General features: G+C 41.6%; 1 protein-coding gene across 4 annotated transcripts in view; it reads right to left on the reverse strand.

Moving 5' to 3' along the window:
• ITCH (itchy E3 ubiquitin protein ligase) overlaps nucleotides 1-26537 on the reverse strand; it is a 127116-nt gene that overhangs the window by 63216 nt on the left and 37363 nt on the right. For all 4 annotated transcript variants that reach the window (XM_038369678.2, XM_043495635.1, XM_038369679.2 and 1 more), the window contains 3 exons: nucleotides 13378-13519; nucleotides 5528-5652; nucleotides 4009-4146 (listed from right to left, as the gene is read on the reverse strand). In XM_038369678.2, the coding sequence (XP_038225606.1) occupies nucleotides 4009-4146; nucleotides 5528-5652; nucleotides 13378-13519 (405 nt within the window). The remainder of the gene's footprint in view (nucleotides 1-4008; nucleotides 4147-5527; nucleotides 5653-13377; nucleotides 13520-26537) is intronic.

Consider the following 26537-nt stretch of genomic DNA (forward strand, 5'->3'; position numbering starts at 1 on the left):
ACAAGCTCAAACCAAATGTAGTACAGAAAGAGGCTGTGCAAGTTTTCCTGCCTAATTCCATCAACATACCTAGACCATGCACTGCAAATCCCATTCAATTCCAGTCCTTGTCCTTTCTTTAGAAGAAATTTCCACCTGGGCAAGCTATGCCATAACGTGTGCGACTGTGCAGCCCATAAGGCTTTAGGGAAATATGCTTATGAATGTATATGACATAACTGGAATATGTTTTATGCTACATATGCCATGTAACGTGTCTCTGTAAAGGTTATGATCTACTGAATCTATTCATCCTATTTGTATGCATGTATCATCTTTGTATTTGAAGTTCATATTGGCTGTGTACTTGCTTGATTTTTAAAGTAGCCTTTGTAAAGCATTTGGTCAGCTTCTTGAGAAAGGAATGTGCAAATAAAGTGCACAATCAAGAAGCACTTAACGCACAATGGATCTTGGAAGGTTCCAATCCACAAAAGAAGTCTACATGAAGACATTCAAGGTAGCATGCAAACAATGGCTGCTGCCTGTAAAAACCGAGTCATGCATGGACATGTGACTTGCCTAGGAGACTCCAAAACTCCATCTTGGAGCTGGACTTTGCATAGGGAGGAAGTTTCCACCCACAAGAAAAAGACTATTTAAGCCTGTGAGAGGCCCCTTCACTTTGTCTTCAGCTGGCTCAAGAGAGATCCTTTGGGGTGGAGAGGTTACCTGAAAGAAACTGGAACAAAGGACAGTAACTACAGGGGGTGTGAGTGATTGCTAGACCCAGACTAGAAGGAGACTAGTCTGTAAAAGGAAGTTTACTGGAACACCTCTGAGGGTGAGGTTTTATCTGTATTCAGGTTTCAGAGTAGCAGCCGTGTTAGTCTGTATCCACAAAAAGAAAAGGAGTACTTGGGGCACTTTAGAGAGAGTAACAAATTTATTAATGCTCAAATAAATTTGTTAGTCTCTAAGGTGCCACAAGTACTCCTTTTCTTTTTATCTGTATTCAGTTTTCTTACTGTATTAGACAGATTTGTGTGTTCTATTTTATTTTGCGTGGTAATTTACTTTGTTCTATCTGTTACTACTTGGAACCACTTAAATCCTACTTTCTGTATTTAATAAAAATCACTTTTTAATTATTAATTAACCCAGAGTATGCATTAAAACCTGGGGGGGCAAACAGCTGTACATCTCTCTCTCTGTGTTATAGAGGGCAAACAATTTATGAGTTTACCCTGTATAAGCTTTAAAGCTTATACAGGGTAAAACTGATTTATTTGGGGTTTGGACCCCATTGGGAGTTGAGCATCTGAGTGTTAAAGACTGGAACACTTCTAAAGCTTCTTTCCGTTTAAGCCTACAGCTATTAGGGGACATGGTTCAGACCTGGGTCTGGGTTTTCAGCAGGCTAGTGGGCCTGGCTCAAACCAGGCAGGGCACTGAACTCCCAAGCTAGGAGGGCAGGGAAAGCAGGGGCAGAAGTAGTGTTGGCACATCAGTTGGCAGCCCCCAGGGGGTTTCTGTGATCCAACCCGTCACAACATGATAACATGATAAATAGGGGGAGGGATGATATCAACAAAAAACAAATTTTCACTTGTGACCAGGGAGACAGGTTTGAGCACAGAAGTTTTCAGAAGTAGCAAGTAAATGTAAAAGGCTAATGTGCTAATTCCCTCTCTGATTTCTTATGATATTTAAAATGACACTTGAAATTAACATGACATTTATTGTTCACCTCCTTTTGGTTTTGCAGTAACAGCATCATATGAATTGTCAAGCTTGTAATTGCCAATGATCCACCTAATCTGGTGCATCATCTCCGACAGCAGCTAATATTGGACTCTCTGAAGAAAGGATAAACCTTTCACAATGCCCCTTGTCCTGCTCTACAGGATAAATTTTTATCTTATGCTCTCAACCATCAGTGTTGAAAACCCTTATTTTTATTCTAGCTTAACTGCAAATGCTGCTCTTATTCTTCAAGATTTTTAATCTTAAAAATATTGTATTAAGCTATTTGCCACTGAAAAGGTCAACAAAACACTGGGAATGCAATTTGTGCTCCCTCTTCTGGCTTTTTAGCAAGCAGCAATTATAGATCCTTCATGAACAGCAGCTCTTGTTTCGAATAATCAGTGACAAAAGTGGTGGACTTTAAAGTACTCTCTTTGATTTAGGGCTTGTCTACACAGTGGGGTAATGCAGACTATGGGGTTCTGATTTCTAAAGTGGAATGTACTGTGCATTAACTGATCCATGTAGACTCTACTGGTGTGCACTAATGGTTCCCTAGTGCTCTTTAACATCGTCCTGTTTGAAACCAGCAAGGTTTACACAGACCAATTAATACACAGTATGTTAATATGATTTAGAAATCATACCTCTGTAGTCAGCATTACCCCATGATGTAGACAAGCCTTTAGACACCGAAAGACTTTTTAAACAAGACTACTATAACCCTGAGGTACAATTTAAAAGTTGTCTCTGCCTGACGAATCCAAAAGGCCACACCCTGTGTTCTGCAGCACTGTACACCGTGGCAACTTCAAGTAAATTAAAAGGAAAAGTATGATTGGAAATGAAATATGAAAGTGAATAATTCAGTAATTACAGTATTCCTTTTATTTTGCTATTAAATTCAGATTATTTTGCATTATTCCTATGTTTTCAAATGCCACAGATTTACGTACTGATGATGTACAACTACATTGAAGACTATGTCAATTCGGAAAGCTGGTGGTTTTGACAGCTGGATAGGTGTATTTTGACATCAAGGAAGGCATAGAAGATAGTTTGGGATTGAGAGATAAAAGTAGCATGGTCCAGAGAACAGGTGCCCAGTATTATTGATACTGCACTAATATCTAGGAGCCCCAGACGTGGACCAGGACTTCAGAGTACCATGCACTAAACACAAACACACACACACACACACACACACACACACAATTTAGGATGAAAGTAAAACACATGGAGGGGCCCTTGTGTTAGAGGTAGGGACCAAAAGATCCGCAAAAATCTCCATTATAATATATTTGTGGCTCCCTCTTGAAGAGCTGGGTGAACTATGTAAAAGCACTTTCAAAACTGGGATTCTGAAAATTCAGGATGTGTGACTACTGCCCACAATGGGGTCTCCTCAGAATTACATTAAAGCAGTTTAGGTCATAGTATGACTATTGCTACATTGATTTCACCATTCAAGTTTCTAGATTATGTTCTGGTAGAAAGAGCATACTTGAAAGTGCTCATCTGAATACTGAAATATGCTGTTAGTTCAAAGTGCAGAGTGTAAAAAATTAATGGTTAATGCAGTTAAACTGCAGATTGTTATCAGATGCTGAAGGCAGAGTCCATCTGGCATCTCTATGCAGTACACAGCAGCTCCAACTCCAAGTACTGTGTCAGCTGCTCATACTTTAAGATCCATTAAAAAAAAAAAAAAAGAACCATAGGGAAAGACAGACATGGATAAAATACAGTTAAATGATAAGAAGAGAGCAACTCCAGCACCCAAACAGCTGACTTTATAATCTACACATAAATAAAAAGCTTTGCGAGGAAATAAGAAACCCAAAGTACCTAAATGGTAGGCTCCTAGGAAAAAAAACATTTCATTTACTGATATTCTACAAACATGCAGACACTAGCTGCATAATAAAGTAATTAGCACACTTGGCTGTGAGTCTGTAATAATCTGTTCAGCTTTAAAAAATGAAACAGAAAGAACAAAGAATTCAGAAAACTGTGAATGAAACAGATGACACAAAGAAAGGAAAGTCAGACTGAACATAGGAATGAATCTTGAAATAAAATATTTTGAAATCCCATCATTCCTTTTATTCAGTTATTTTATGGATCATAAATTCAAACTTCAAAAGAAACAAAGGTTAATGGAAGAGTTCAGTCTTTACAAGAGTGCAAGAATTATAAATAAAATGTTGTACTATCTTCCAGTAAACAGCTTTAGATAAGCAGAGACTACACATTCTATATACTTAAATAAACACTCACTTCTTATAGTTGTGGCATCGCCATTAGTTAGGAGCTCAGGATCTACCTGCATCCCATCCAGACAAACAGACAAGTCTCCTATCACCTCTGCTGGTTCTCGGTAACCGACAAGCTGCAATGTCACAACCACCTGCTCAACTAGAAGAGAAAAAAAGTACAGAAAAATTAGAAGCTTCCCTTTATGTTAACATATTATTACATTTTATTAAAGGAATCATAAATCCAAAGGAAAGTATTATAAAATAGAACAGTTCCGAATCCCCATAGGAATAATGTTAATATTTATGCTTTTTGCAAACAATCCTCCCAAGCCTCCTGTAAGTAGGCATTATTCTCTTAAAGATGGGGAGACTGAGGCAGAACAGTGAAGTGGCTTGAACACAGAAAGAACCAGTATTAGAGCAGAAGTCAGAATTCTGGAGTTTCTGGCTGTCTTGTGTTTAGACCACTGGACCACACCTCTCAAACAACTCCTAGAGCTGACCTCCAAAACACCTTTAAGAACCAGAATTCATAATATTCCTCATTAAGTATATATACACACACAAGTTTTATATACAGACAAGAATATTTATCCAGTCATTGAAAAAATTTACATTTAAAAACATGAAGCTTTTATCTTGTATCTACAGAAGGAAGGGAATTTACTTTTACAGGCTAAGCCTCTGCATCTGGTCACAATGGAACACAGTTTAGGATTAATATCTTTGCAATATCACAACAGAATATCTGATGCTACATACAGCAAGAGTCCCCAAGTTAACTTTCTCCCAACTTTAGCAGTGGAATCACACACTTGTCAGGGCACTGGCCTGTTCTGCATTGTTACACGCATACCAATAAGTCCTGCAATTACAGCACAGACATTTGAAAGACCCAAAACAAATAATTCTTTGGAAGGCCATAACAAAGTGGAGCCAATGCAAAGTATGTGCAATAGTAATGTGGATTCTCTGAGGAGGGTTTTTGTAATACAGTATTCAATGTGTGCTTCTCTTTCCAAACAATGTTGGAGGCGCACATATTCAGCTACATAAGATATCTGAATCTTCTGAAATGACATAGCATCTAATCAATTTAAAACAAAAACAAACAAACAAACAAAAACACCCTTCACAGGCATGTGTGTGTGTCTGGTGCCAGGAACACTACTCAGAAAATGTTTAACTTTAAAATAATTCTTTTCCGATCTTCAGTTTGATTTTTCACTCCCACATTCCACCTCTTACTCCACACCAGTGAGGTGTAAAATACTTTGTTTGTAATATCACTATAAAAACAGTGTATTATAAAGTAAGACTACACTGCATGATCAGCCAGAATGAAATAAATTGCGAGAGAAAGCCCTTAAATACAATCAGTAAACAAAAAAGAGAAGTTATACTTTAGATAAATTGTTTAAATTGTCACATCGTTTGGAACTCCTAAAAGAGTTAAACACAGCACCTTGAACTACTGTATAATGCAAGTCTGGAAAATGTCACACAAATAAGGTAAATTTTTTTAGTTACATACTTACGTTTCATATTGTTTGATTTCAATGTCTCATGAACCTCCAGAGTAGCACTTCCCAGTAGAATATCAGATTTTAATGTCTGATGGCTCCAGACACGAAAGTTTAATGTACTGACAGGAGTGACAATTCTGTTGGAAAAAAACGTACAGAGAGCAGGACAATGGTGAACACTAGGCAAAGCGTCACAAACTGTGATACACATCAGCCTTCATTTAAAAAACAAAGCTTATTGAAAATAAAAATGGTAATATTTAACTGCCACACCAAACTTCGAAGATTTTTTAAAATTATAACAGCTTAAAATGCATTAATGTTCTTGTTATGTGGACAATGGGAAAGCAAGATACCAGTCAAAGATAAAGAGAAATCAAAATGGTTGCTAAAACTGTCCGTGCTTCGATCAGAAAGTGGAGATGGCATGCCTCAAACTCAGAAACAAATCAACTTAATCATACTTGAAAATTGACAATTAACTGTTATAATTAACACCTAAAATTGCTATAACCAAAATTAGAGAAAAATATTTGTCTATCCTCATTTGTAGAGAAATCTAAAGATCTATGACACTGGGATTTTCATAGTAGCGTCCACTCAAGCTGAGGAGGGAGGAACGATATACACGTGTTATATGTATGTATTTAACACCTACATATAAACACATCAGTTATGTGATGTCAAAGAGGGTATCCCTTTCCTAACAGTCACTGGGATATTACAGCAAGGAGCCCTGTCTACCAAAGGCAGCATCAAATGATGACTGGATATCTAGCTTGTAGAATTTGGAGAAGATATGAACAGATGAGCAGCTGGCTGCTTTACAGATTTCCTTGTATGAGGCATATGATCTTTTCAACCATAAGCTTGCCATAGCCATGAGGAAGTGATTTTGGAAGATGGAGTTATGCTTTTTGCTCTGCATGCTTCCGATGTACAATAGTTTAGCCACCTGGAAATGGAAGATTTTGAAGCCTTCTTTCCCTTTTGACCCCAGATGATAAAGCAACAAACAAAAGCATTTGCCCTTCTGAACTGAGCTGTGCAGTGGAGATGTTACTCGGGACATCTGCAGAGCTCTCAAAAGTATACCACATTCTCTCTTTGGGGTGAGATGGAGCTGGGCAGAAGGATGGAAGGACAATTTCTTGTGTTTTATGACCCTGGAATCACTCTTTGGGAATAAAGGGCAGGGTAAGTTCTGAGTACCACTTTATCTTTATGGAAGTTGCAGTATTGAGTTTCCAGGAAAATAACTAACTCTCAACTCAGGTACCCCGTGAACTGACATCATTGCTATCAAAAAGGCTACCTTAGTGGCTAGAAAGTAATGAGACACCTTCATGAGTGGCTTAAATGGAGGGCCTCAATTGGCACTGAGAATAAGGTTAAAATCCCTTGAAATAACTCTGTGCTCCTCTTCAAGAGGATGTAGAAGAGATGCTGCTCTCAAAAAAATTCAGGCACCTAGGTAACATGCAATCTACTACCTGCCTACTGCACTCAGGATGCTAGACAATGCAGCACTTTGAGGTTTGAATTGTGGAACTGCAAGGCCTAATCTAAGTCCATCCTGAAGAGAACTGATGGACACACATCATGTAGGGGTGAGACCCTAGTCTTGGCAGCAAGGGGTAGAGCTCAACCAGGCTCTTGAATTAACTGAGTTAGTTTTCTTTCTGGAAAATAAAAGTGTGTATTTTAGCCGTCATGAACAACCTTTTTGACTTAAGAATCTCCATTCAAGAGCCAGGCAGCTAGGCTCAGACTGTCTGGATTCAGATACACAATTGGCCCTTGTAATATCAGGTCCCATCTTGATGGAAAGAGTATGGGAGGTTTTCGTGCCATGTCGAGGAGGTCAGAGAACCAAGGCCTTCTTGCCCCGTACAGGGCTATCAGAACTACCAGTGTGGTGTCTCACAAAAATGATACAGACCATCAGGAGAGGGGAGGGAAGGCCAAGAAGAGAAGACACTGAAACCTTGTGATTTAAGTGGGAGGCTAACAGATCTGTTCCTAGAAGACCAAACTCTTTCACCAGGAAATGAAAAGCCTCTGGATATACATCCAATTCTAAATTACCTAATTTTTGCATGCTGAGCCAGTTGGCCATAGGATTCTTTTTCCCTTGAATGAGAAGGAAGGGAGTAAGTTGGCTGCTTCTCTCCTCTCCAAGTCATCATGAGAGGAGCTTCTCTTTGACCGGCAGTCGTCCTTGTTCTGCTATATCTGTTGATGTATGACATGGCTGAGATGTTGCCTGTTATGATGAGCACAGGAGGGAGTCCAGATAGGGGAGCAGAGACTTGAGGCCATATTGGATTGCCACGAGCTCTCACCAGTTTATACTGTGCTCATTCTTTTACTTGGACCACATATCTTGATCTCACATGAGCACCCCATCTCTCCAGGCATGCATCTGTGGTGATAACTGTCCTATTGGGAAGCCCAACTTGAATCTGCTTGGACTCATTCACCTTATTCACTCATTCAATTACCTGCAAATCCCACTGGGGAGAGAGACCCATCCCTCAGTGAAGGTAAGAGATAGTTCAGGGAGGGATAAGAAGAAGTTCTGTAGTGGCCTCCTGTGAGCACTAGCCTATAAGAATGTCTTTTCAAGAAATCATTGAAGTGTATGAATGGATACATCCCTTGAGTGGTTGATGGTTTTGATAAGACTCCTCAGCTTCTCCCACCTTTCCTGCAACACAAAAACTTTGTGGAGGACATTATCTGTCTCCACTCTATGATGGGGAATCTGCTGAGACTATGTTAACTGACTCAGTCTGCAACATCCTTATTGTCAGGGTGGTGCTATCCATAACCCTAGTTTTGAATAAGGCTCAGATAAAGAATTTGTCCAGGAAGAGGACGACATGGATCCTCTCCTGGCTGAGAGCTCCTATTAACACTACCAGCACTTCTGTAAACATGTGAGGTAAACATACTTCTGGGCTGTTGCTAAACCAAAGGACAAGGACCTATACTGGTAGCATTGTGCTTCAAAAACAAAATATAGGAGCATCTCTGAAACTATAATTGAGCTATGAGATAGGCATTCTTCATGAAGTTCCCTTTGCTGATGGTGGTCAATACAGATTTCAAGGTCTCCATATTGAATTTTGATTTCTTCCTTGAGCTATTGAGATATTTAGGGTACAAAACTGTTCTGTGGCCTTCCGAAATTTTTTAGTTTTGGGGAGTGGGGGTTTGGGGGCAGGGAACTAGGCACAGTTTGGAATAAAGACCTGATTCTATTAATTCCATTCATAGGATAATAAGAAAGGCTATCTGCATGCCCCTACTCCTCCCTCTAACACAGGGAGAAGCCCTTAGGCCATGTGATTTTTTCTTTTTAGGTTGAGAGGGGCCATACTTGAAATACTGTCCACCAGCATTAGCACTTCTTGTGAAAGCATGCAGGGCACTTCAAGGGTCAGATGACATTTCATATTTTTGTCTTTAATATTGTTGACCTAATGTCCTGATTGTCTCAGTCCCCTCTTTCAATCACGAAACTTATGCCTGCCTGTACTTGGCTACCTGTGAAGGCCAGTATAGTTAGGTGGCCACTCTTTCAGGTAAAAATCTCTCCCAGTTAGAAACTATGAGTCCCTGACGATGAGAAAAATAGGCACATTTATCTCAAGTAGTGATACCAGGATAAATTTTGACTGGTGCACACTAAGGAACCTTCTGGCCTTATGAATGGAGGTGGGGTGGGGAAGAAGACAGATAAATAAAGAGTGGGCCAAGAGACCCTTTACTACCTGCTGGTTCTTTCCCATTTGTGTTGCTATCCCTCTCTACGCTCCAAAGCCACTTGCTAGAGGGGAGGAAGTGGAGAGGCACTGTAACCTGCAACAGAATCTAGGAACAGTAACCTGGACATTAGGGCATGGTAACCCACAGTAACTGAGAATGACAAACTGATACTTTCCCAGTCTTTTATGAGTGTGAGGAAATCCCACTATTACTTTCTCAGAGGGATATGTGGAGGCTATAGCTTGACTAGGGCATCTGTAGATCTTTAAGTTTAGTTTACCTAAAACTCTGTATACTCTTACCTGAATAGGTCTGTTTGGGGGCTAAATATATATTTTAAATACTTGATTCTCTAACTTTGATTTGGACTGCTGGCCTTTCTCCAGTAAGGAAGGAGAATTCCCTTTGTGAGGGTGTGTGCATTAGAGGCCTGAACTTTTTGGCATTAATTTGTCACACTGCACACTGTGAGGGTGAGCTGAGAATCATGGCTTTTTCTTCCTAACCTTTGTAAAATACTGTGACATTGTTTCTACTGCTAAAACCCACATGTGAATCCTGACTACTACTCATCTTCCTGGTACTCACCTATCCCGTTCAGTCCATTCAAAAAACACCGCTGATATAAAATAAATAATCACCCTTTCCCCTTAATTCCATCAATTGTTTATACTTTGTTCCACTTCAGATTCAGTCTTCTCTTCTCCAGCAAAACTCTGTTGTGCTGCCTGTCTTCCTCAGGCATTGTCTACCATAAGAAAATTAAGACCCAGAATTCTCCACCAATGTTCCTCTACCAGCATCAGCAATGGTAGAGGCTGACGTGTAGAGAAAACTTGGCTATTTTTATGTATTTGCAGTATGGTAGCACAGAAGCCCCAACTGATATTAGACATTGCATCAAGCGTTTCCAGTCTAAATAAAATATCATCATCACATCCTCCAACCTGCTCTGCAACCTCCTACTTTGCTGAATTAGGGGTCCTATGTTTGCTGGTATAGATAACACCCATAACACCACTAATATCACAGTGCTCAAATGTATCTGATATCACAGGCTCTGAATCTCAAATGCCATTTCCACATAATCTGTTTAGGTCCTACACTCTGCCTAAGCCTCTGTTCTCTGTCTCCTCCTCCCACTTGCAACAGTTTTTTCTTCACATTGTCACCTAGATCTGGAACAGTTTCTGTTCCATTATGTAAGACTAATACCTAGCGGTTATATAGCACTTTTCATAAGTAATTCTCAAAGTGCTTTACAAAAGAGGTGATATTTATTCCCAAGCAACTCTGCTCTCCTCCAAATGTCTCCTTTCAAGTTAACTTTTCATTCACTAATCTCTCTTGGGGGAGTGAGGGGAAAAAAAATAGGTATGCTATCCCGGCAAAGCAGTATTCACTTCCTTAGACTCCCTGCAGTCTAACATAGTTTTTTGTTGTCCTTTCTGCCCACTACCATTTGATGTCATTTTTGCTGTGCTACTGGTCTGAGGTAGACTAATTTCTTAGAGGAAGGGATATGCTTTTTTTAATAGGTCTTTACAACATTATGAACACCTTAATATATATTCCAGCTCATGTGGTCATGCCATAACTTTTTACTGATTCCAATCACATTCTATTGAAATGACAGCAGCACACCAGGTAGCACAGAAGATCTTTAGAGGAAGGGTTAAGTGACATTAAAAGACGATCAGCTTATTTTGGCCTCTTTTCTCCTTTAAGGTATCATGGAAGAAACCAACAGGAACAATTAAACTGCATACATTTCTACTAGTTTTAGAACATCCAAGGAGAAAAAAAAAGTCATTTGTGGCTACCACAACAAACTAGTAGCTAAAGCAGACCAGAAAAACACCTTTTCATCAGGTTTCAGAGTAGCAGCTGTGTTAGTCTGTATCTGCAAAAAAGAACAGGAGTACTTGTGGCACTTTAGAGAATAACAAATTTATTTGAGCATAAGCTTTCGTGGGCTACAGCCCACTTCATCGGATGCATAGAATGGAACGTAAGAGATAGATAGATATATCTCTTATGTTCCATACACACACAGAGAACATGAAAAGGTTTTCATTAGTATTTGTTGATTCATTGAAATCTAAACATTTCACAAAGACTGTTTGATTTTGACAAAATTCTGACAGGACCCAGTAGAATTATGAAAGAAACCTGCCTGGTTTCCTGCAAAGTTGCCTGCCTGGTTCCTTGGCAGCCTGCCTTGTGGGGGCCCAACTTCCTGGAAGCACCAACTCCTAGGTCCTCAGCAGCCCAGGCTCCCAGAGACCACAGCTTTGGGGCATCCAGCAGGTGGACTGCCACAGAATTGGGGACCCCAGGGTTTCCAGAGTCCACAGCTCTGGGACAGCCCATCAAGCAGACTACTCAGGGCTCCATTTCCTTTCACAGAGCATTTAGAGATTTTTGGTTTTCATTCCAAATTGGAACTAAACAAACTCGGAAATATCAAAAACTTCCACAAAACAGATTACTTATTCTCTGCCCGGCTCTACCAGTAGCCTTAGTTTACAACTCAAGTACAGTGGATCTGCATACACATTCATCCTGTTCAATGTATACTGAACAGGACCAATGTGTAGAAAATGCTCATGTATTGATGTGTTGGGTGGCAGACTTGGAGAGTGAAAATACTTTGCATCTTGTATATTTAAAAAAGCAGGCTGTCAAGATTAAAAAACAAAAAACATTCTGCTATACAACTGGCTCCTGCCATCTTAGTGTTTTCGTGTACATAAAACATACACGTCTTGTTCTCTTAAGAATGGCTCTTCAATGCTGGGGTACAAACCAAATAAAGAGAAGAAAATAAACTTTGCCTCCCGAGTTAGGCACATGTATGGAATATTCTCCCACCAACCAGGGTATTCCCAGGTTCTCTAAAGGGGTCTTATAATGCAATATTTCTGGAACGTAAGCGCTACCAGAAATGCTAACAGCTGCATACCATTTCTGTTCATTCCAATGTTCTATATTATGCATTCTAGGGCATTTCTAGACCACTGGATTTCATGAAAGATAAAGAAGTTCTCGTACACATTTGCATTAGAGGTTGGATCTGTGCAAGTAGGAGTCACTCAAAAGCATGCTCTAAAATATAACCTGCAATATAACTATTAATATGGCACAATGAATAGCTGTGTCTTGAAACCAGAGTCCAGAATTTTGAGATGACAACCCCCCCGCCCACCGTAAATATGTACTGAACAAGCGCGCATGGGATAGTATCAACTCTATCACAGTTTTTCCTTACTTTTGATAGATCATATCAAAAAGCAGCTTTATTTGCATACCACATGTGCTAATATGGAATATATTCCTGTGTTAACACTGCATCCCTTCCATGCCACGTAAGTTAACACACAGCATTTACATAAATGCTCCATTCTATAGCAGTCGTATTACAGTACACCTCTATCCCAATATAACATGAATTCGGATACAAAGCGGTAAGCAGCACTCGGGGGGGGCGCGCCCTGCGTGCTCTGGCGGATCAGCACGTCTGGCTCCGACATGCTGCTCTAAGCAGCGTGTTAAGGGTGCTGGCCCGGGGCTGAGGGATTGGATAAGGGGCAGAGGGTCTTGGGGGGCAGTCAGAGGACAGGGAGAATGGGGGGTTGGATGGTTCGGAGGTTCTGTGGGCAGGATGGTCAGAGGATGGGGGCACTGGATAGGGTGAGGGAGTCCTGGGGGCCTATCAGGGGGCGGGGAAGTCAGGGGACAGGGAACGGAGCGGGGGGTGTTGGATGGGTCGGGGGTTCTGAGGGGTCAGTCAGGGGGAGGGAAGTGACTGTTAATAATGGAAATGCTAAAGGCCAAAGCAAGTGCATTATAACGTGGTTTCACCTATAACGCAGTAAGATTTTTTTGGCTCCCGAGGACCGCATTATAGCGGGGTAGAGGTGTACCACCTTTTTCTTTAATATGAAAAATACTGGGTTTTGTTATATTGTGTTGTTACAACACAGACCACACTATTTAGAAATGATTCTTTATATTAATTGCCTATAACATAATAATGATTAAATTTCATATATTGATCTGTAAAGCAAAAACAGCTCCAAACCTACACTGTAAGATGTTGCTTCCACTTCGGACTATTCGTATTGTTGCATTTTTCTGTCTTCTTCGACTGTCCATCCACTGCGACTTCCACATAAGGGCTAGGTCCAAACCATTTATTTTTATTTTCTTTTAATTTTGCTGAGATAACTGTTAAAAAAGGGAAAAACAATGAATATTTTATTCTATTCAATAAGCTAACAGTTAAAAATGCACTTTGAAAACAGCTACATTCCTGTAACAAACTAATTTGTTAAAAATGCATACAACATTGTTCTCCTTACTGTAGAAAGTAGCTATGGCTGTAATAACCTAAAGTACACTGACATGTAATACAGCTCAAATAAAATAAACCCCACAAGACTACTGCACAAGGATCATCTTTACCTTGAACTAGATTCACTAGTATGACAAATCACACTTTTGCGTACTGTGATTTCAAATCAAAGAAGAATTTGACGCAGACACTGGATTTGAAGGAATTCAGCTGCTCCGAGAGCAGAAAGATCAGTGCTTCAACACCAGCTGATATAATGACAGGTTTCAGAGTAGCAGCCATGTTAGTCTGTATCCGCAAACAGAAAAGGAGTACTTGTGGCACCTTAGAGATAAATAAATTTGTTAGCCTCTAAGGTGCCACAAGTACTCCTTTTCTTTTTGTGAACACTAACTGAGTACATGAAAGTCTTCTCACACTAACATGGCTAATTACAGCTACAGCTGACCTCAGGAAGCTAATGTGTTTGGTGTCTCCAGGTCATACTAGTTAGTGGAAGTGCATGTTGCCCTCTTCAAAGAGGCTGCAATGTTCAGACCCTGCCTCATACTGCAGCTGCCTGCCTTGGTTTATCCTTCCCTGCCTCGGTAAGATGGCACATGAAATTGCTTAGGAGGACTATAGTAGAGATTTCACCAGTGCATTTAAAATGCACATCCAAAGAGAGTTAGGTTTTTTGGTGAGTTGAACAAAGAAAAAGATTTGCATTAACTTTTACCAGTGTGTTTACACATTATTAAACACTTTTTTTGGCTTGTCAGTTTCCTTATAACATTATTAGATATGCATATGTGTACAATGCCCATCTCTTTAGAGGCAATTTGACTCGAAGACCTGTATGTGCTCAGGAACAGATGAATTCATGTTATCTGCAAGTTCATTACCTGAAAATCTAAATTTCCTCTAGTCTATTACTGTGACAATGGGACCTCCATTATTTGAATGTGAAACTCATTGACTGAAGCTCTTGGTTAGCGAAAGGTCAGAGGGGTCCCTTAAAGTTTGACATAAGGCATGTGAAATCTTCTATATAGGAAACTTTATAATCAGAATCCTTAAGTGTTTAAACTCTGCAACATTTAGTAGCTATGCAGCATCCTGGCAGCAGCAACCCATATTTACCCTTGATTATTCAAAGGAAATTAATGTCACTCCATGGCATTCTGATAAAAACCAGTTACTTACCTGTACTGTAACTGTTGTTCTTCAAGATGTGATGCTATCAGGGACCGTGGGTCTTGAACCCTGGTCCACAGGGCTCTTTGGAGCCAGCAGCTTCCAACCTGCCACACAGAAATGTGCTAACTGTTGGCAAAATAGGAGCTGAACTCAGATCGAGGACCTCAATCCTGGAAGCTGATTGGCAGAATGCTAGGAGTCCTGATTAGTCCACAGTTCCTATTTTAACCCGGAACAGGAAGTTGTCCATGCAACTGGAATCCACCTTGCTCTGGACTGTGTGCCTTGTACTTCCTGCTCCTGCTCCCCTGGCTTGACTTTCTGATATCCTGACTTGGCCTAACTCTGGTTATCAATCTGTGATTCTGCTCTCAAGTTTGTCTTCTGCTTCTGATCTTCTGGTAACCTGACCCTGCCTGCCTCCTGACAATTGACTCTTGGTTTGCCCTCTGATCTCCTGGTATCTGACCCAGCCAGACTCCCACTCTGACCACTAAGTCAGACTGTCCATGTTCTGGTTGTGACAAATGCAGATGTGCATTCCATGTAGGACTGAGCGCACCCAGCACACCAAAGCTGGAGAACTTTGCCTGGCAGCACCAGTAGCGGTGTACCTTACACTCTGTGTCCCTAGCCCCTACCCTGGTTTTGTAAGGATCGCGCCAACCTAACCCCGTGTAGTCGGATGTTTGGCTGCATGTGTTCCCTCTGTGCGCCACCCCGGCCCTCTTCCTACTACAACCCCATCAGTTCTTTCACACTGAATTTCAAGAGTACAGTCTCTGATGCAGACAGGATGGAGGATAGGTTGTGAAATAGACATGTCTATGTCACAACTTGAGGAATAACCATTACAAAGCAAGCATGGAACTGTTTTTTACCTCTGAGTAGATGCAGCCATGTATTCCATGTAGGTGACTCACAATCAGTATTCACTGGAAGTGGGGCTTGGAGTCTATTTAAAAAAGGACTACAGGATTGCCTTCCCCAAGTTTGCATCTGATCTGGATGCAGCAGTAGTGGCATAATGGTTTGTAAATCTAGGTGCGGAGGACCAAGTGGCAGCCCTGCAAATGTCCAGTATAGGAACGTCACTAAGGCTTGGTATACACTAGCTCTTACTTTGTTATAACTTATGTTGCTCAGGGGTGTGAATAATCAATGCCCCTGAATGACATAAGTTAAACGGCCCTAAGCGCTGGCGTGGACAGCACTATGTCAACAGGAGAGCTTTTCTTGCCTACATAGCTACCACCTCTCGCAGAGGTGGAGTTATGCTAATGGGAGAACTCTCTCCCCTCAGCCTCACCAGACGCGCTACAGCAGCACAGCTCTAGTGCTTCCAGTGTAGACTAGCCCTTAGAAATGGCATTGACGTTGCCTGGGCCTTTGTGGAATAAGCTCACATCCTTGAGGAGGCACAGTCTGAGATACTTTGTAAGCTGTCATGATATAGGAAGGTATGCACCTGGAGGTTATCTGTGTAGAGGCTACTTGCCCCTTCATTCGGTCCACATATGAAACAAATGGACGAGATGAAGAACAGAAAGATTCTATTCAGATAAAAAGCTAATCACCACCTGACAGCCAATGTGTGAAAACGCTACTCATCTGGGGTTGAATGTGTCTTAGGAAAGAACCCTGGTAGATAAAAACTTAGGGTGCAGCTGCAGGGTTACTTTGTCACTGGAAAACTACGCATAAAAGGGGCTCTGCAAGCAATTCTCTCTCTCTCCTTGCAGATATTATTGCTACAAGGGAAACAGTTTTCTGACACAGAAGGGAGAAAGAAGAAGTTGTCAGAGACTCGAACAGAGGTCCCATAAAAGCTGCTAAAGCAGTATTAAGGTCCCACAAAGGAACCAGTTCTTTAATCAACAGGTGGAGACAAACATTTCCCTTTCAAGACCCTCACCACCCTGCAGTTCGAACACACAGACTTCCCATGGATGGGTGAATCAAATTCAAAAGTCACTTCCAGGTGCACTGTCGATGAACTAAGTGCAAGACCAGAAGACTGAAGGTGTCACAGGAACTCCAAGATGTCCTGAATACAAACCATCTTTGCTTGAACTCACCAAGCTAACAAATCACATTTACAACCACTTCCACTTGGCCAAATAGACCACTCTAGAGCAGGGCTTCCTACTACTGAGCAAGATTTGCCGGACCACCTCCAAACATCGTTCCTCCATCTCATCTAACCATGCAGCATCCATGCTGTGAGATGCAGGGAGCCGAACACTGGATGGAAAATCTGACTGATGTGGAGTCAGGAGGTTGGGGTGAAGAGGAAGAGATATGGGAGGCTGAAATGATAATGTGAAGAGGTCAAAGTCATTGTCTCAAGTATCAGAGGAGTAGCCATGTTAGTCTGTATCCACAAAAACAATGAGGAGTCTGGTGGCACCTTAAAGACTTTGCCCAAATAAATCTGTCAGTCTTTAAGATGCCACTGGACTCCTTGTTAACATTGTCTCAGCCACACTGGAGCAATGAGAATCAACTTGGCACAACCCAATTTCATCTTGAGAATGATTGCGGGATGACTGGAACTGGAGGAAGAGCGTACAGAGTACCATTTCCCAGCTCCGGTGAAAAGTATCCGTCAGGGAGCCCAGACTGAGATCCCCTCAAGAGCAAAACAGACAGCATTTATTGATATCTCTTGTGATGAAGAAGAGATCAATCTTTAGGATGCTCCAAACTGTAAAGATGGACTGCAGGACGTGGGACTTCAGAGACCACTTGTGATTCAGGGACAAGTTTTTACTGAGGTGAAATACCAGGTGATTCTGGAACCCAGGTAAATAATCTGCCACAGGGCGTTTTCCCTGATGCAAAAATCCCAGAGCCCCATCACCTCTGACACAGCATGTTGGAGTGTGCTCCCTTATTTGTTCACATAATACATCACAGTGGTATTGTTGGTAAGTTTGTGCACCACCGAGTCCCTGATGTGACCTCAAAAGCCCCGAAAGGCACTGTAGATGGCATGAATCTCCAGGACATTGATCTATAAAGACGCTTCCTGTTATGATCACAGGCCTTGAACTTTCTGCAACCCCATATTCTATCCCTAACCTATTAAAGAGGCATCAATGACAACAGTCCTGGTCAGTAGGAATTGAGTTAAGGGAATACCCTGGGACACATTGCCCTGAGCTGTCCATCAAAAGGAGTCCAGAATTGGCGCATGAAGTTGGATCAGTTTGTCCAATGGATGATAGACCCACTTCAGCCACAGTTGAAGAGGTAGAAGGTGCAACCTGGCATGTTGGACTATCTGTGTGCATACAACCATATGGCCTAGCAACCTCAGGCATACTTGGGCTGTAGTTGAAGGTTGAGACTACAGTTAGGCATAGCTGGCAAATCACGTGGAACTGGTCTGTCAGCAAAAACACTTTTGAACTTGTAGCATCTAACAAGGTACCAATGAACTTGATTCTTTGAGTTGGAACCAGTGTTGACTTCCCACTATTTGGAATAAGACCTAGGTGACTCAGTAAGCGTAACATGAACTGAACATGAGAGAGGACTTCTTCTCTGGACTTGTCCCTCAGTAATCAATCATCCAGATATGGGAAGATGAATTCCCCTCTTCCTGAGTAAGCTGTCACCACAATCATGCATTTGGTAAAAACCCTGGGAGTGGAAAACAGACAAAAAAGGATGCACATTTTACTGATCGTGCCAATCCACTACAATAAACTGGAGAGACATCCTGTGGCTCGGGAAAATTACTATGTGCAAATAAGCATCCTGAAGATCAAAGTCAGCAAACCAGTCATCTGATTTAATGTGGGGACAATAGCTGTTAGGCTGAACCATGGCTCTGCTGTTTCTAAGCACAAAGATAGGAGAAAATGTGTTTTGTTCATGTTAAATATCTGACAACTGTTGATTGAGCTCTACCATGCTTTGGAGCATGGACTTGGAATTTGACAGAAGGGTCACACTGTCGTCAGGGATATGCTTTCCTTATCCCTGTGAAAATCCACCCAAAATTGGCCAAGTTGTAAATCCTGAAAAGAGCTGTTCCCACATGCTCAGTAGAGGCTTGTTTGGTAGCTAAATTATCCAGAGATTCCATATGCAGTGATCATATCTCAAACCAACATAGCTCCTACCTACGGACTGTGGGGATGAGCATGTGTGCACTCCCGAGTCACTGAGCATGTGCCATCCTAGGGCAGCAGAGGCTGAGCAGGACTTCCATGCACTTGCCCCTCCAAGCTACCGGGGGTCTAGATGGTGCTGGCCATCAGAACTAAGGGCAGGTAGATTCTCTCTCCTTTGCTCTCAAAGCTTCTCCTGCTTGTGCCCAGAAGTGAAGAGAATGAGAAAGCTGCCTAACTGACTAGTGCACATATGTGAGGATCCAAAGGCAGGGGGACAGGGACAGGAGCAGAGGCCAGGGGCTGGAAGTGAAGGCAGGCTTAGGGGAGAGGAGAACAAAGAGGTAGGAGGGTTTAGAAAGCACATTTCCCTTTAGAACCTGAAACTTAACTCAGGATTTTTAAGTCTCAACGTTCCTTTGTCTTCTATCAAATAGTTATGAAACCCACAGACAAAGTATGCATTTCATAGATACACAGATACTAAGATCAGAAGGGACCATTCTGATCATCCTCCTCTCGTGGCTGATCCACCTAGAAGGTAACAGCTTTCTACAACAGCTACAAGATAGTTAGCTCAAGTGACAGAGGTCTATTCTGTTGCTCTAAAAGATTCCAGTCCCACTGATGACTCATAGGTGGGAGTGTGCGTTTGTTTGTTTTTAAAGTTAGGAAATTACATACAAGAACTGTCAGATGTACATTAAAGGTTGCAAAGTCAAGCATTCAAAAATGAGTTAAAATAAATTAATATCAAGGACACCGTAAACCAGTCAGTCTTGGACAGACCTTCACCTCATTAACACAGTAGTCAGTTCTTCCAACTCCCAGGTAACAAGACAGACCCAGGATCCTGATTCAACCACAAAGACAAGTGCTCTTCACCAAATTCTAAAGCATGCTGAAAGACAACAGCACTTCACTCATAGGACAAAGAGTCAAGGATCTGGTGAATCATCATCATTGTATGTTAACCTCGACCATCAATATGTGGTCCCTAGATGGCCCCTTTCTCCCTTTTGGTACCACAGGTGATCTCAGTTTTCCAACACCCTGTGCCACATGAAGAGAGAGGGATGGAAACTCAACAATCAATGGCAGAAAATAAAAGCCGATACACTTTGATGAAACACAGTGAATTCCTCTAAGCCTATCCAGAGGTTGCACTACAAGCCAAGAGAATCTTTCTTTCAGCCTCTACTGGTAATCCTGCCCCAAAATAAATTACTAAATTCATCAACCCTGACTGTCTACAGTCTGTACTGGAACTGAGCACCAAGTGCTGGGAAGAACTATCATCCTGTTTCGCTGAAGAGACCATGCACATTCAGGAATGCTTTCAAGACAACCTGGATTTGCCCCACCTACTTCCACCAAGCCCATGTTCTCAGAGTTCAATATATCCACTCATGAAGAAGTTCTGTATACCCTAAAAGAGTCTGAACTGAAGACCTCTGAATCTGATGCATGTTCTTTATGGCTTGTGAAAGAGTCAAGAGCAACTGGTGTCACTCATGAGCAAAATAGCCAATACCTCATTCAGGACAGTGCTGGCATCCTACAAAAAGAAGTGCTGGAACACAGGGCAGTGGGAGGACCCGGGAAGGAGCACAGGGAGCTGGGAGAAAGACAGGGGCAGCACATGAGATGGGAGAGGCCCAGGGGAAAAAGGTGATGACTCCGCACAGATCCCATCTGTCCCTGGCTCCTGCTCCCCATGGGAGGCTCCGCTGTCCAGGCAGCCCCACTACCCTGCTCCTGACAGCCTGGCTCCATCTTTGCCCTGGGCTTCCAGCCCCCATAACTTGGTCCCAGCTGTAGAATTCCTGGCTCCCTCCATGCTGACCCACTGCCACCTGAGCCTGGCACAGACACCTGCCAGCTCTGATGATGCTCTGCAGCTGGGGAGAGAAAGGAAACACCTGGCCTAAGACCAGCAGAAATATTGGAACTAGGGCTGTCAAGCGATTAAAAAAATTAATCGCACTGTTAAACGATAATAGGATACCATTTATTTAATTAGTTTTGGATGTTTTCTACATTTTCAAATATATTGATTTCAATTACAACACAGAATACACAAAGTGTGCAGTGCTCACTTTTATTTATTTTTATTACAAATGTTTTCACTGTAAAAAACAAAAGAAATAGTATTTTTCAATTCACCTAATACAAGTATAGTAGTGCAATCTCTATCATTAAAGCTGAACTTAAAAATGTAGCATTACATACAAAAACTAACTGCATTCAAAAATAAACAATGTAAAACTGCAGAGCTTACAAGTCCACTCAGTCCTCCGTTTTGTTCAGCCAATTACTCAGATGAACAAGTTTGTTTACATTTGCAGGATATAATGCTGCCTGCTTCTTGTTTACAATATCACCTGAAAGCAAGAACAGGCATTTGTATAGCACTGCTGTAGCTGGCGTCGCAAGACATTTATGTGCCAAATGCACTAAAGATTCATATGTCCCTTCATGCTTCAACCACCACTCCAAAGGACAGGCATTCATGCTGATAACTTGTTCTGCTCGATAACCATCCAAAGCATTGCAGGACTGACACATGTTCATTTTCATTATCTGAGTCAATCAGATGCCACCAGGAGAAGGTTGATTTTCTTTTTTGGTGGGGGCTGGGTTCTATAGTTTCTGCATCAGGAGTGTTGCTCTTTTAAGACTTGTGAAAGAATGCTCTACACCTCATCCCTCTCAGATTTTGGAAGGCACTTCAGATTCTTAAACCTTGGGTAAACTGATGTAGCTATCTTTAGAAATCTCACATTTTCTTTGCATTTTGTCAAATCTTCAGTGAAAGTGTTCTTAAAACGAACAACATGTGCTAGCTCATCATTCGAGATTGCTATAACATGAAATATATGACAGAATGCGGGTAAAACAGACTAGGAGACATACAATTCTCCCCCAAGTAGTTTAGTCGCAAATGTAATTAATGCATTATTTTTTTAATGAGCATCATCAGCATGTCCTCTGGAATGGTGGCTAAAGCATGAAGGGGCACATGAATGTTTAGCGTATCTGGCATGTAAAGACCTTGCAATGCTAGCTACAAAAGTGCCATGCGAACGCCTGTTCTCACTTTCAGGTGATATTGTAAACAAGAAGCGGGCAGAATTATGTCCTGCAAATGTAAACAAAACTTGTTTGTCTTAGTGATTGGCTGAACAAGAAGTAGGACTGAGTGGACTTGTAGGCTCTAAAGTTTTACATTGTTTTAGTTTTGAGTGCAGTTATGTAACAACAACAACCACCACCACCTTTGTAAGTTGCACTTTCACGATGAAGAGATTACACTACAGTACTTGTATGAGGTGAACTGAAAAATACTATTTCTTTTGTTTGCCATTTTTACAGTGCAAATATTTGTAATAAAAAATAAAGTGAGCATTGTCTAATTTGTATACTGGGTTGTAACTGAAATCAATTATATTTGAAAAATGTAGAAAACCATCCAAAATATTTAATAAATTTTAATTGGTATTCTATTATTTAACAGTACAATTAAAACTGATTAATCGCGATTAATTTTTTTGAGTTATCGTGTGCGTTTACTGCAATTAATCGACAGCCCTAATTGGAACACAATTCCAGCTCCTAAAAAGGTGCTGGAATGGTGTTCTGGGGCATTCTGGCACAACTAGAGCACTGATTCAGAAAAGAAATCTTTCCTTCTTCCTTGAGGCATGGAGGCAAAATGGAGAAACCTACCTGGATACATCAATTATAGCCTTTATTGCCCAATGTCAAACATTCCATTCCTGAGCAAGCTCATTAAGAAGCTAAATCAAAAGCCAACTTCAAGATCTAATTGAAGTCAATATCCTCGACCTAACAATCTGGATTCAGGCCTGGACAAGGAACTGAAACTGCTTTAGTGGCACTTGAGGGATGATTTCCTGATGTCAGTGGCTAGAAGGCAGATATTTGTTCTCATTCTCCTGAGCCTCTCAGCAGCATTTGACACTCTCAACCATACAATACAAGTTAATATGCTAAAATGGGTCAAATCCCTCATGGGATTACTTGTAATAATAGGAAACTGCCTCTTCACTAGCAGACCACTCTACTATGGAGTCCTACACAAGGATCAATTCCCTCTCTGGTCCTATTCAACAGCTACAGGCAGTCATCAATATGCATTGACACACAGCTCTACCTATCCTGAATCACATACAGCTATACTACAAGATGGCCGAATTCTTGGATGAGATCAGCTTGTTGATGAAGAACAGCTGATTAACGCTGAACCTAGCAATTGGAGAAGTGGTACTGGGTGGCAGAGGAAAGCATTTTGAAGAGTTTGTAGCTACAGTGCAGTCTCCTTTGGTTGAAAGTACACGCCCACAATTGGTCAATTCAATCCACCCCGTTAGGAATGCTCTTGGATTCCTCCTTGATACAAAGCTTTCATGAGTAATGCTTTCTATCATATCTGATTGGTGAGGGGCATCCCATCCTGGCAAATAATGGTTGGACCTCAGCCTGATCTCAGATCATTGTCACTTCTTGGCTGGAATACAGCAATACAATAAGGCTGAGCCTGATCTTCAGCACTTAGGAAACTCCAATCCAGAACACTGCAACACTTCTCAGCAACACAAGCGATCACAAACCTAGCAAACCTGTCCTCTGCTCTCTACATTAGTTTCCCTCAGGATATCAAATCGAGTTCAAGGTCTCAGTCCTTATCTTCTCTCAATAGCCCATGGTATCCAAAAGATCACAGAAGTTCCCTGCATGAAGACAGCTGTCAACAATTTCACTCCTCCAGCACAAGACATTCTACAATAAGGGTAAGGCTTGCCTGTTCAGAAGACAGAGCTTTCTGGGGCTGGTCCAAGAATGTGGAGTGAACTCCCGCACAGGAACTAAGGGCCATAACAAACCTCACCACATTCTGCTCTAAGAGCCAGATGCATTTCTTTGACCTTGCGTTCTTTAACATATCTAATTACACATTGCGAAATGTTTACTATAAAAAAAAAAAATCCATAAGAAAGCACTCCACTGCACAAACTTCTCCCTCCCACTTAATTCAGCTCTTAATTGTATTGTATGCATAGAGTCTTTAATGACATGATCACACGCTATTTTTTCCACAGCCTTATTTACAACATAGCATTCAAATGTTGCACTGAAAACAGAATTATGAATTTCATCATGGGTTTTCATGGCACGCATCACAGTAACATCTTAGTATTTCACAAGAATTAATAAACTTATCTTTACAACACCCCCGTGTGGTAGAGGATGATGGTATAATCCTCAACTGACAGATAATAGCTGTGTCTCGGTTCCTTAAAGCTAAAATTATCAAAGGTGTCCATAAATTTTGTATGTGCAAATTGTAAATGCCTGGGGCCTGATTTTTCAGAGTAATTAGCATCTTATAGCAGTTTAAGTTCAGAGCACAGTGCCCACTGACCTCAGCCTCTTTCGTGAGTGCTGAATACATAAGAACATAATGAGAGGTTTCAGAGTAGCAGCTGTGTTACTCTGTATCCGCAAAAAGAACAGGAGTACTTGTGGCACCTTAGAGACTAACAAATTTATTTGAGCATAAGCTTTCATGGGCTACAGCCCATTTCATTGGAGGCATGCAGTGGAAAATACAGTAGGACGATTTTATATACACAAAACATGAAACAATCGGGTTACCATACACACTATAACGAGAGTGATCAATTAAGGTGAGCTATTACCAGAAAGAGAGAAAAAACACCTTTTGTAGTGATAATCAAGATGGGCCATTTCCAGCAGTTGACAAGAACGTGTGAGGAACAGCAGGGGGGAAAAATAAACATGGGGAAATAGTTTTACTTTGTGTAATGACCCACCCACTTCCAGTCTCTATTCAAGCCTAAATTAATTGTATCCAGTTTGCAAATTAATTCCAATTCAGCAATCTCTGAGTTTATTTTTGAAGCTTTTTTGTTGTAATATTGCGACTTTTAGGTCTGTAATCGAGTGACCGGAGAGGTTGAAGTGTTCTCCAACTGGTTTTTGAATGTTATAATTCTTGACGTCTGATTTGTGTCCATTCATTCTTTTACGTAGAGACTGTCCAGTTTGACCAATGTACATGGCAGAGGGGCATTGCTGGCACATGATGGCATATATCACATTGGTAGATGCGCAGGTGAACGAGCCTCTGATAGTGTGGCTGATGTGATTAGGCCCTATGATGGTGTCTCCTGAATAGATATGTGAACAGAGTTCGCAACGGGCTTTGTTGCAAGGATAGGTTCCTGGGTTAGTGGTTCTGTTGTGTGGTGTGTGGTTGCTGGTGAGTATTTGCTTCAGGTTGGGGGGCTGTCTGTAAGCAAGGACTGGCCTGTCTCCCAAGATCCGTGAGAGTGATGGGTCATCCTTCAGGATAGGTTGTAGATCCTTGATGATGCGCTGAAGAGGTTTTAGTTGGGGGCTGAAGGTGATGGCTAGTGGCGTTCTGTTGTTTTCTTTGTTGGGCCTGTCCTGTAGTAGGTGACTTCTGGGTACTCTTCTGGCTCTGTCAATCTGTTTCTTCACTTCAGCAGGTGGGTACGTAGTTTAAGAATGCTTGATAGAGATCTTGTAGGTGTTTGTCTCTGTCTGAGTTGGAGCAAATGCGGCTGTATCGTAGAGCTTGGCTGTAGACAATGGATCGTGTGATGTGGTCTGGATGAAAGCTGGAGGCACGTAGGTAAATATAGCGGTCAGTAGGTTTCCAGTATAGGGTGGTGTTTATGCGACCATCACTTACTAGCACCGTAGTGTCCAGGAAGTGAATCTCTTGTGTGGACTGGTCCAGCCTGAGGTTGATGGTGGGATGAAAATTGTTGAAATCATGGTGGAATTCCTCAAGGGCTTCTTTTCCATGGGTCCAGATGATGAAGATGTCAATGTAGCGCAAGTAGAGTAGGGGCATTAGGGGATGAGAGCTGAGGAAAGGTTGTTCTAAGTCAGCCATAAAAATGTTGGCATACGGGGCCATGCGGGTACCCATCGCAGTGCTGCTGATTTGAAGGTATACATTGTCCCCAAATGTGAAAGAGTTATGGGTGAGGACAATGTCACAAAGTTCAGCCACCAGGTTAGCCGTGACATTATCGGGGATACTGTTCCTGACGGCTTGTAGTCCATTTTTGTGTGGAACGTTGGTGTAGAGGGCTTCTACAGCTATAGTGGTTAGAAGAACATAAGAATGTCTCTATTGGGTCAGACCAAAGATCGATCCAGCCTAGTATCCTATCTTCCGACCGTGGCCAGTGCCAGGTGCGCCAGAGGGAATGAACAGAACAGGTAATCATTAAGTGATCCATCCCCTGTTGCTCATTCCTAGCTTCTGGCAAAACAGGCTAGGGACACCATTCCTACTCACCCTGGCTAATAGCCATTGATGGACCTATCCTCCCTGAATTTACCTAGTTCTTTTTTGAACCCTGTTATGGTCTTGGCCTTCACAACTTCCTCTGGCAAGGAATTCCACAGGTTGACTGTACGTTGTGTGAAAAAATACTTCCTTTTATTTGTTTTAAACCTGCTGCCTATTAATTGCATTTGATGACCCCTAGTTCTTGTGTTATGAAAA

Source organism: Dermochelys coriacea, chromosome 13 (assembly GCF_009764565.3).
Source record: "Dermochelys coriacea isolate rDerCor1 chromosome 13, rDerCor1.pri.v4, whole genome shotgun sequence".
Taxonomy (NCBI): Eukaryota; Metazoa; Chordata; order Testudines; family Dermochelyidae; genus Dermochelys; species Dermochelys coriacea.